Below are 12,956 nucleotides of genomic sequence, written 5' to 3'. Positions count from 1 at the left end.
CTAATACAAATAATTTAAGCAATTAAAACTTTTTTTTAACCTTGAATTTAAATACTATTAAACTAACTTTAAATCCTCAAGGAGTTTATAAGTAAAAAATGGTAAAATGTCACAGTTCATGTTAAATAGCCTAAATGAATTTGTGTTAACAATATAATTTGAACTAAAAATATAATTAGATTTTTTTAAATGAACAATTCTTGTATAAAATGGGACAGAAACTTTTATATCAAACATTTTTAAATCGTCCACAGCTGAGCATCGCGGGAGGCTGATCTGCGCCAAAGAGCGTGAAGTGAATGTAACGAAGTCTTTTTCAGAATGAACGAAGTCATTTTCAGATGCAATAAAAAATATATATATATAAAAACCCTCGATAGCCTAGATTAGGCCGAGGCTCTTTTCTGAAGTATAAAATAATTATAATTACTGTTAACCCAGAGTTACAAATTTTAACTGATTAATCACCTATTTTCATTTGAAGGATGTTTTCTTTATTTTTTATTTTTTAAACACGCTAAAAAATAAATTAAGTTTGTAAAAAAATATATGAGTCGTGTATAGGTTTCATTTGAACAGATTAATCACCTATTTTTGTTTGCTGCATGTTTAGTTTTTTTAAACACACTAAAAAATAAATCAGAGTTTGTGAGAGGAAAAAATATAAGTCAGGTATAAGCTGCATTATATTACATTTAGAAATGTGTAATGTGTTGTGTGGTCATAGCCAGGACTTTGTAGGTTCCCCTTTGTATCGTTGTTTGATTTGATGGTTCCATGCAATAAAATGAACTAATACTGCATGTCCACATTTACAATGCATAAACACAGAATATTCAAATAAGATTTTTTTTTTGGGGGGGGGGGGGGGGGGCGGCTTTTAACTGTATATTTGTTATTATAAAGTTGAAATATTAAACTTTCACATTTAAACTGCATATTGTTACAGCTGGACTTATAGCAAAAAAAGAAAGAAAGAAAGAAAGAAAGAAAGAAAGACATGTTTAAACAGTTAAGTACTAAGGCCATAAGTCTTTTATTGATTATTAGAGTTGAAATTGTTACAGAACATCAAGGAGATCATTAATTTTCTGAAGACATCAGAAGTATGGTGTTTGTACCTCATTGTTTAGGACTAAATAAATAATTTCAGAAAATGATGCTTAACAACACTGTAAAACCAGTAAGTAGCTTTTTAACCAGTAAATAGATTTAAGTACTCATTCTAGAAAATTGCCAACTTTTGAGCGCCAAAACAAGCATGCAATGTTTTTGCGAATTTCTGGTAAATTTAAGCCATAAATAAGGGGATTTAGAACAGGAGGGATAATCAAACATTCCACTGAAAAAATGATAGCCACAATCTTAAATTTGTCTGAATCATACCGACTTAAAGCAATATCACAAAATGAAGATATAGAGTAGTTGACAAAGCTTATAATATGAGGAAGACATGTTTGTAATGCTTTGCCTCTAAATTCTGTGGAGCTTTTCTGACAAATGATCAAAATTCTGACATAAGTATAGAAGATGAATAAGGCAGGGAGAAAAACTATTGTTGTTGTGGAAAAAAATCCAATTATGTTGTTACTCAAGGTGGAAGTCCCACAAGACAGTCGGACCACAGACCAGTTGGAGCAGTACAGTCGTGCTATGTCAGTCCCACACAAAGGCAACCTGGATGAGAAGAAAATAACCAGACCTATAGAAAGCACTGCATAAAGTGATGCTAGTGCCATGTACAGTGTTGTCAATTTTAAGGTCATAATTTTATGATATTTTAAAGGATTGCATATGGCAACATATCTGTCATATGCCATCAGAGTTAATATGGTATATTCAGACATTCCATAAGTATAAATCGTAAAAATCTGAACGAAACACGCTGGCCTAGAAATCGTATTTGTATCAAAAAGGAGATCAACCATTAGCCTAGGGAAGAAACCAGCTGAGCCACAGAGATCATTGACAGACAAACAAGATATCAGTATGTACATTGGTTCATGAAGAGATCTCTCTTTAAAGACCACAAACAAAATGATGCCATTAAATAATATGATTGCTAAATAAACTGTAAGTGTCAATATTAGGATAAGATATCTCATGTGAACAAAGTCCATGAACAAAGTGAAATAAAAATAGGAAGGCATGGTTCCATTTTCCATTTGGTGATAAAAAAAAGCATCCAAGTGGTTGTTGATGACCCTTGTTCAGTCTAAATTTTTTAATTTTCCTCAGTTAATTTTTAAAGTAACAATCAAGGTGATAACAACTGAATGTTGCCTCTGATCTGAGGCAACTGCTAAATTTGCTGTAGGCAGATTATATAACAAGAGCTGACACCATCTGTGTCTTTACAAACTGTACACAAGAGAATTGGCCACATTCATTTTTGCTGTTCATTAGGTTCATCAACTAAAATTAAAACTTTTATGTTTTACAGGATGGTAGTTGGTTTTTATTTGATAGCATAAGTTTGGGGTAAGAACAAGTGTAATACATGTGTAACTTGAATGAGCAATAAATTATGCAAGTAGAGAGGAAAATGGCACAGATAACTTTAAACTACACAATATGTCATACTGAATCTAGCTATACAGTCATAGCCATAAGTTTTGTCAGGGACATAAATTTTTCTACTTAAGCTGTCATGGTGTTCATTCACATTGCTTCTAGATTATTGTGTAGAGTGATCAAATGCATTTTAAATAATTGCTTAAAGCTTCATTGACTACAAAAATTAATAAATTAACTTTTCACTAAATAAATAAATAAAAATCACAGTTTTTTTTTAATCCTTACATAAAATGACCAACAGCACAACTGAAAGTGTAAATGAGTACTAGTCAGGTACAGTGGTGTATAAAGTACCTGAAAGCCATACACGAGTAAAATCCGACATTCAGATGGGTCCTTTGAAGTGGCCAGTTGTGAGAACTTTGGTTTGGAACAACCCTTCAATATGGTGGCCATGATTTTTTTCACTCAGAAGTGCCCTTCGTAGAGCGATATATACCTTTTGGAACGCACTGATCATTAATGAGTGAAACACTAAATAATTTTTAGCAACCAATTCGTTCAAAAACTGAATCATTCAATAAGTAAACTCTGTCCATTGCTCAGAGACACAAAACAGTTCAGTGTGATCTTTGTTTGTAACTATTTGCATTAGCAAAATTGAACAAAACAAGCAATATTACCTCTAAAATGTAAGTCACTTACAGAAATACTGTACTCTTTGTGTGATATACAGTAGGTGGCCACCCAGGATGAGCTTTTTACCAGATTCGATTGATGCGTCGAGTGGCATCTGCCTGCAAAACCGGAGGCTGAATTTTCAGGACCACAATCCTAGGAACGCATTTCGAGGACCCTAGGTTTTTAGTGCCAAAGCTACCTACCGAATTGAAGGACCAGCAAAGATGGATGACAATCAGAGTCTGAGTATCAAATATGAGTAAATTCTTATTTGTTTAACATTGAAAACAATTGTGATGCATTTCATTGGAAAGTTAACATAGCCGAAGTGTTCGTGATTTGCTAAATAGTCTTGAATGCATATAGCCATCATATCTTAGACTCCTTTTTGTTTTATGAATCTGTTGCATGACTGGTAAGCTTGTGTTGACTCAGTGACAGCACAATAAACTGTAGCACTTTTGTTGTGAAAGCTTGTTAATTACTCATTGTTTTACCATTTTAATTATGTTAAAATAATATTAATGGTTTAACTGTCACATGTTCACGGTCAGCCTGTTTAACATTACCCCACAATACATGTTATGAGTACGTCTCTTCTTTTTGACATGGTTTAATAATATTGATAGAGACATGTGACATTTTAATAGTCAAACATTACAGAGAAGCCATCATAATAATTGACTGTTAAAATACCACGTGTTAGTTTGTGTCATGTTTTGGCTATGTTCTAATAGCCTGTACAGCCTAATGTCTCACTGGTTGTCTATCTGTTTTAAATTATTTGTAAATGTATTTGCATTTGTGGGTACAAACAAAACTAATCCATGACTCCCAGCATGCATTGTGTCATTAATAAATGATGCCCCTGAATTGTGATGTCAAAAAAGTGATGTCCACTCATTTTCTTGCATTCTTACTATGTGCTTGTATTTTTGCTTTTGTCTTAAGTTTTAGTAGCATGTTTTGTGATGTGATGTTACTTATGCTTATTTATTTTGTGGATTGTCACCATTGATTCATACACTGATTCTGTCTTTCTAAATAACCACTAAGCACCACTGATCCGTGAGTGCAGTACACCTGCAAAGCGTTAGCACTCATTGGGTTGTCATTAGCGTTTTCATTCAAACCTATCGCTGTTTTCTTTTCTCCTCTCCTCTCTCTCGCTCCAGTTTTTCACAAGTTCATCAAACGACCGAAGTAAGAATATTTCATCAAGCACGGTGAGTAATGGCTTCTCCTGCTATTGTTATTTGCCAAGTCACTGTCAAGTCAAGTCCAAGTCAAGTCACCTTATTATTGTAATTTTACCTGCAGAATCTGATCTTAATAAAGTTAAAAGACAAGATATAAGTAACAGTAAATTAAAATAATTTGGATTTGCATTGTAAATACTCATGTTCAGTAAAATACATCATGGAATCAAACAAAATTTTAACCTCATAAAATTATTTATTTTTCACTTCTGCCAACAGAAATGTTTTACATTTTCAACATTGAGTCCATAAAACAAATAACAGCTAAAAATCCAACAGACTCCTCTCTGAACACCTCCCCTCTCTCTCTCTCTCTCTCTCTCTCTCTCTCTCTCTCTCTCTCTCTCTCTCTCTCTCTCTCTCTCTCTCTCAAACGACGTGACATGACATGACATTCGGCCAAGTATGGTGACCCATACTCAGAATTCGTGCTCTGCATTTAACCCATCCGAAGTGCACACACACAGAGCAGTGAACACACACACACACACACACACCCGGAGCAGTGGGCAGCCATTTATGCTGCGGCACCCAGGGAGTAGTTGGGGGTTCGATGCCTTGCTCAAGGGCACCTAAGTCGTGGTACTGAGGTGAAGAGAGAACTGTACATGCACTCCCCCCACCTACAATTCCTGCCGGCCCGAGACTCGAACTCACAACCCTTCGATTGCAAGTCCGACTCTCTAACCATTAGGCCACAACTTCCCCTCAAACACAGTTTACATACAACATTAAACTTTCTTACATTTCTCCTCTCTCTCTCTCTCTCTCTCTCTCAAGTTCAAGTTGCTTTATTGGCATGACATTTGAGTTACAGTATTGCCAAATTTAGCATTTAGATACAGAATAAAATATGATTACAATAAAATACAATAAAAATAGCAGCAGCAGATAATATTTCTAATATTAATAATAGTAATTGTATAGAATTAAGAATATAAAATAAAACAGTTGAATACAATAAATTATCCCTTTCGTATGGTGTGTATGGTGTATAAATATTTAGCAGCTATTGTGACTGCCGTCTCATTCTCTCCAAGTATATAGAGTAGTTTCTCTGAGTCATTTAGAGACAAGAATGAAGGATTCAACGCTACAAACTGTGGGAAGAATGTTTTCTCTTGTAGTGTTGTATTTGGGACAGACAAGAAGGAAGTGTTTCTCATCCTCTGTTTGATTCAGCTCACAGTGTTTGCCTCTCTTCTCTCGGTAGCCAGGATCTTTTATGTCTACCAATCTCTATTTCCAAATCATGATCACTTAGTCGATATTTTGAAAGGATTTGTCTTTCTTTTAATTGCTTGAGTGATAAGTAATTTGCCAGTTTTGTGGTTCTGTTTAGGGCCAATTAGTCAATTAGTTTGTCAATTAGTTTCTGAATGTTGGGGTTGTGTTTGGAGTCAGACTCAGTTTGGGTTTCCTTCATCAGGTGAAGCACGAGTGTGTTTCTCTCTCACTCTCTCTCTCTCTCTCTCTCTCTCTCTCTCTCTCTCACACACACACACACACACACAATCTCTCTCTCAGAGTACATCCGTAAGTCATTACCTCTATTACAAGGTATTGCACTTGCAAAATATAAGATTCAAGAGTCTTGTCTGCAAGCCGAGCACGATGTGGCCTATCCCACCATGTATGCGCCACCGGTATGCGCGCTCATAATGGAAGCAACGTGGTCGCGACGCGCACGCGGTGCGACGCGCTCGATGCCTCAGGGGCGCAACTGCCCGAGCGCTTTGGAAACAATGAGAAAGCGGCGCGACTAGCGATTTCCATGCGTTTTTAGGCGCGAATTATTGACGACAAAAGCGATGACCCTCAGTACCCCTCAAGCTGAGATGTTGATGTGATGTGATATCTGATCTAAGTGGGCGTGGTCTGCGTAAGGTAGACAGGGCATGACTGATGATGTCATGACATGACAACGCGATTCTCAGCCTGCGCTCCAGCTGAGTAATCAATTTTATTTAAAAAAAATAATTTATATATTTTATATTCAAACTGAAAACATAATGTGATTAACACTCAAGTCATTCAAGTCATCCTGTCTCAAGTCAAGTCAAGTCCCGAGTCTTTAACTTCCAAGTCCGAGTCAAGTCTCAAGTATTTTATTTTTTGTCAAGTCAAGTCACAAGTCATAAAAATAGCGACTCGAGTCGACTCGAGTCCAAGTCACCAAATCACAAGTCCTCATGTCTGCTAGATACGGCTTTGGATGCGTCTAGCTCAGGGATTCCTGTACATTGTTCGGTTCCGGCAACAGAGCCCCTGCAGCATGGCAACTGGTTGCCAGTGAGGCAGCGTAGTCGTGGGTCAAAACACCGCTCTTCTGTTCCGATCAAAACATTAAACAGGTTCTCCCCACTCAGTGATGCACCCACTGAGAAACCTGATGAAAGTGCTCTAGTTATTGGTGATTCTATTGTACGGAACGTGAATATAGAGACACCAGCCACCATAGTCAAATGTTTACCGTGAGCCAGAGCGCCTGACATCTTGGCAGATTTAAAAGTGCTGGCTAATGCTAAACGTAAATACAGTAAGATTGTTATTCATGCCGGCGCTAATGATGTTCGACTTCACCAGTCGGAGATCACTAAAAATAACATTAAAGAGGTGTGTGAACTTGCAAGCACGATGTCAGACACTGTAATATGCTCTGGTCCCCTCCCTGCTTACCGTGGTGACAAGATGCATAGCAGATTGTCATCACTCAATGGCTGGATGTCTAAGTGGTGCCCACAGAATAACATAGATTTCATAGACAATTGGATGAGCTTTTGGGGCAGACCTGACCTGTTGAAAAGAGATGGTCTTCATCCCTCCTGGGGTGGCGCCACTCTTCTCTCTAGAAATATGGCAAATAGTCTTAGTATTTATACTTGACTAACTGGGCCCAGGTCAGGAAGCAGACAGACTGGCTAAACCGACCGTCTGCTAGCTGCCTCACGTCACAGAGGTCAGTTAATTCTCAGCACATAGAGACTCTTTCACCTAGATATCACACTATAGAGACTGTGTCTGTTCCCCGAACTAGAAAATACAAAAAACGTCCAAACCAAGTTAAGATTAACAATTTAATTAAGGTTCAACAAATAAAAAACAGATGCAATACGGATAAACAAATGATAAAGCTTGGTTTATTGAATATCAGATCCCTTTACACGAAAACACTTTTTGTAAATAATATGATCACTGATCACAATATAGATGTGCTGTGTTTGACAGAAACCTGGCTAAAACCTGATGATTACGTTATTTTAAACGAGTCCACCCCCGAAGATTACTGTTATAAACATGAGCCGCGTCTAAAAGGCAAAGGGGGAGGTGTTGCTTCAATTTATGACAATGTTTTCAGGATTTCTCAGAGGGCAGGTTTCAAGTATAACTCGTTTGAAGTAATGGTGCTTCATATAACATTATCCAGAGACACAAATGTTAATGATAAATCCCCTTTTATGTTTGTACTGGCTACTGTATACAGGCCACCAGGGCACCATACAGACTTTATTAAATAGTTTGGTGATTTTACATCCGAGTTAGTTCTGGCTGCAGATAAAGTTTTAATAGTTGGTTAATTTAATATCCATGTTGATAATGAAAAAGATGCATTGGTATCAGCATTTATAGACATTCTGAACTCTATTGGGTTAGACAACACGTCTCAGGACCTACTCATTGTCTAAATCATACTCTAGATTTAATACTGTCACATGGAATTGATGTTGATAGTGTTGAAATTATGCAGCCAAGTGATGATAACTCAGATCATTATTTAGTTTTGTGCAAACTACATATAGCCAAAATTGTAAATTCTACTGCTTGTTACAAATAATGGAAGAACCATCACTTCTACCACAAAAGACTGCTTTTTAAGTTATCTTGCTGATGTATCCAAATTCCTTAGCATATCCAAAACCTCAGAACAACTTGATGATGTAACAGAAACTATGGACTCTCTCTTTTCTAGCACTTTAAATACAGTTGCTCCTTTATGCTTAAGGAAGGTTAAGGAAACCAGTCTGACACCATGGTATAATGAGCATACTCACACCTTAAAGAGAGCAGCCCGAAAAATGGAGCGCAGCTGGAGGAAAACAAAACTAGAGGTATTTCGTATTGCTTTGCGGGAAAGTAACCTATCCTACAGAAAAGCATTAAAAACTGCTAAATCCGATTACTTTTCTTCTCTTTTAGAAGAAAACAAACATAAACCCAGGTATTTATTCAATACAGTGGCTAAATTAACGAAAAATAAAGCCTCAACAAGTGTTGACATTTCCCAAACACCACAGCAGCATATGAACTACTTTACTTCTAAAATCGATACTATTAGAGATAAAATTGCAACCATTCAGCCGTCATCTACAGTATCGCATCAGACATGCATTTATGACCTCAAGGTTAGATTATTGTAATGCTTTATTGGGTGGTTGTTCTGCACGCTTAGTAAACAAACTATAGCTAGTCCAAAATGCAGCAGCAAAAGTTCTTACTAGAACCAGGAATTATGACCATATTAGCCCGGTCCTGTCAACACTGCACTGGCTCCCTATCAAACATTGTATAGATTTTAAAATATTGCTTATTGCTTGTAAAGCCCTGAATGGTTTAGCACCTCAGTATTTGAATGAGCTCCTTTTACATTATAATCCTCTACGTCCGCTACGTTCTCAAAACTCAGGCAATTTGATAATACCTAGAATATCAAAATCAACTGCGGGCGGCAGATCCTTTTCCTATTTGGCGCCTAAACTATGGAATAACCTACCTAACATTTTTCGGGAAGCGGACACACTCTTGCAGTTTAAATCTAGATTAAAGACCCATTTCTTTAACCTGGCTTACACATAACATACTAATATGCTTTTAATATCTAAATCCATTTTTTAGGCTGCATTAATTAGGTAAACCGGAACCAGGAACACTTCCCATAACACCCTATGTACTTGCTACATTATTAGAAGAATGGCATCTATGCTAATATTTGTCTGTTTCTCTCTTATTCCGAGGTCACCGTAGCCACCAGATCCAGTCTGTATCCAGATCAGAGTGTCACTGCAGTCACCCGGATCCAGTACGTATCCAGACCAGATGTTGGATCAGCACCTAGAAAGGACCTCTACATCCCTGAAAGACAGCGGAGACCAGGACAACTAGAGCCCCAGATACAGATCCCCTGTAAAGACCTTGTCTCAGAGGACCACCAGGACAAGACCACAGGAAACAGATGATTCTTCTACACAATCTGACTTTGCTGCAGCCTGGAATTGAACTACTGGTTTCGTCTGGTCAGAGGAGAACTGGGCCCCCAACTGAGCCTGGTTTCTCCCAAGGTTTTTTTTCTCCATTCTGTCACCGATGGAGTTTTGGTTCCTTGCCGCTGTCACCTTTGGCTTGCTTAGTTGGGGTCACTTCATCTACAGCGATATCATTGACTTGATTGCAAATAAATGCACAGACACTATTTAACTGAACAGAAATGACATCACTAAATTCAATGATGAACTGCCTTTAACTATCATTTTGCATTATTGACACACTGTTTTCCTAATGAATGTTATTCAGTTGCTTTGACTCAATGTATTTTGTTTAAACTGCTATATAAATAAAGGTGACTTGACTTGACTTGACTAAGCTTCTTTTATGAGTGATATTATCTTAACAGTCTTTCATAACTTATGGCTAAGCAGCGTTCCTTCTTTTGCTCTTGTATCAATATTCAATAAGAAAAGTGACACAAGGTTGGATGAGAAATAAGAAAAAGTTTGTTATAATCAAGCTATAAACAACAATACCAGATTTATTTTTTCTTTTTTTTCTTTTTTTGCTATAACAAGTTACAGCAGGCAAAAAAAAATAAACAAATCTCTGTTCAAGAGCTCAACTAAAGTAAACACTGATCTCCATCATGGTAGTAAAAAAAAACACATATATAGTGTATCAGACCCGAACTAGACAAATTAGAGATTCGAGCATAGTTGAAACATGAGACGAACTCCACAGAAAGGCTGTTGTAAATCAACTCCTAGCACCACAGTCTGAAGCAAGATAACCAACCCTTTCACAGAACAGCTTACAAAAAATAACATCATTAGATCAATTATTGAGAATTTCAATTCTGGAAAGAAATTTGGGGCAAGTAATCAAGTCAAAATTGGGGCAAGTAATCAAGATTGATGTCCAAGAGATGCATAGCCTGACCATCAAATGTAAACCCATGATTGTAATCATGATCAAAAGATCGTTGCATTGACTTCCCCCACCTAGAAGACAAGGACCAGACTGAAATTCCTAAGTGTACCTTTTAACCTCTGGTCTACACCGAATGTCCTTATGCCAGAGAATGGCACAGAAACTGTATTTTATAGATGTAGATGTACCACAATGAAAAATACTTAAAAATGAATATCAGTCCATTGCTTAACCCTCTGGACTCATTTTCTCCTGATAGCCCAGAAAATAACTTAAATTACACTTTCAGTTTTGATCGTACAGATAAGAGCAATACATCAATCGAATATGTAAAGGGTTTACTTTTATTTCTATACAGACATAATAACAACGGAACTTTGTGTATTTATAAAATATAACAAACAAGGTGTGCTGTCTGCAGCCTTGGTCTGTGGTGATCTTCATTTAGAAACGCGTCATTTAAATGAACGGTAACTCAGTGAATACTCAATGAAGAGACATGAGATATATATATATAGAAAGCTTGACATGTCTACTTTTAAAGTAAACAAGTGCTACCGAAAACAAATGTTCTATGATAAAGTAATCCATATGAAAACAATGCAATGTCCAGTCTTTCACGTCTCCCTTCATTATCTTTAATGCGATCATGCCCACGTGCTGAGCGCGATATTGAGATTATAATATTTCACGTGAAGCTCGCAGCTTGTATACACCCATACAACAGAAAACAAAGCATCGAGACAGTTCTTCAATTTTTTTATTTTACTGTTTGCTTCGCGATTAGAAGAATAAGACATAATTCACCCCAAGAAGATGTGATGAGGATTACGTCAGGATTTGAGTTTTGGATTTCCTCAGAAAAAATAATGAAGCACTTTATTCAGCTGAGATCATAAACCTGAGTAAGCCTCTTTTATTTATTTATATACTTGTATTACGTTTCACATAATGTGTAAACATTTTACTAGTTAGACTTTTTCCAAAGTATAATTCCTGACTAATTGTATAATCAAGTGAAACATTATGAAGTTTCAATAACAATATACACTATACCATTCAAAAGCTTGATGTAAATAATGTAAATGTAACAAACAAATGTAAATGTAACAAACAATGCTGTTCTTTCAATTTATCAAAAATAAAAACCTCGAAAAAATATTCTCAGCTCTTTTGCACATAATAATAATAATAATAATAATAATAATAATAAAGATAATAATAACAATAACTGGGTTTTTTTTGTAGAAAATCAGTGTGTGATGATGTAATTATGCTAAATTCAGCTTTGACCGTCAGCTTTGATTGCTCCTAATAAACTGTTTAATTGCACTCACAAGTGAATATTAAATTAGGTTGTGGGATAATTAAATATATTCTAAATAAACTACAGACATAAAAATATATACATTAATTTGGTCCGAACATTCTTTCTTGTAACTCTTCCCTCTCAGTCACACACCTGATTGAAAGGCTCATTATGCAGCTCATTATGTGGGCCTTTGTCTTCTCAGGTGTAAATCACAACATAATGCGCGATAGTTCATGCCCTCTCGCATATACCCTTTCTACACAAAAAGTGTCTTAGAAAAAAGCCTTTACCCTTTAAACCCCACAACAAAATCCTCAGTTTTAAATGAACACTTATAATGTGTGCACACTACAGAGTGTTATAGGAACACTGAATCAGTGAAGTTAATGAGATAATTCTGTGATTAATTTATAATTGAGCATTCGTGATTAACAAGCAGAATCACTGAAGGAAAGAGAAACACAAGAACTACAACTGACTTCAGCCACAGCCGTAGATGAAATTAATTTGAAAGGGAATTTGGACAGAATCACTGTTGTATGGTTGATCACTGAGACAGCCCGCAATTCATAGAAAGAGCCGTATAACATTAACTCTGTAATGGACATTAATGTCCAACATATAGTGAAAACAATATTAATTAGCACAGTAACAAGATCTGCAGTTTAAGACATTAATTTGTAAGCACAAAACACAAGATTAGATAATTCACACTTCATTAGATAAATCTAAGACATATAAACTAATCTAACACATAAGCACACACACTCACACATTCACACAAGTTGCAGGAATGTAGAAAGTTAGGAAATAATGAGTTTAAGAGAATGAAAATGTGAAATCCCAAATTTACAGTAATACGTTAAATTGCATAGACATGAAAAACCATCAGTCACTTAATTAACCACCGCATTGAGTTCCTCAATGAGGTTAAAATTATATTTAATAAACCAGTACAGATCAGAGTCTGGAGGTAAGTTGCTCATGTTGCC

At 36.2% G+C, this 12,956-nt stretch overlaps 1 protein-coding gene across 1 annotated transcript; it reads right to left on the bottom strand.

The window, feature by feature from the left end:
• Positions 1-1,039: 1,039 nt before the first annotated feature.
• LOC132108509 (olfactory receptor 52K1-like) lies at positions 1,040-2,165 on the bottom strand. Its single transcript, XM_059515206.1, has one exon. It carries the CDS (start codon positions 2,163-2,165, stop codon positions 1,221-1,223), a length of 945 nt encoding a protein of 314 aa, XP_059371189.1. The 3' UTR covers positions 1,040-1,220.
• Between the last annotated feature and the right edge of the window lie 10,791 nt (positions 2,166-12,956).

Source organism: Carassius carassius, chromosome 28 (assembly GCF_963082965.1).
Source record: "Carassius carassius chromosome 28, fCarCar2.1, whole genome shotgun sequence".
NCBI classification, from domain to species: Eukaryota; Metazoa; Chordata; class Actinopteri; order Cypriniformes; family Cyprinidae; genus Carassius; species Carassius carassius.
This window is presented reverse-complemented; position numbering and strand designations above follow the sequence as displayed.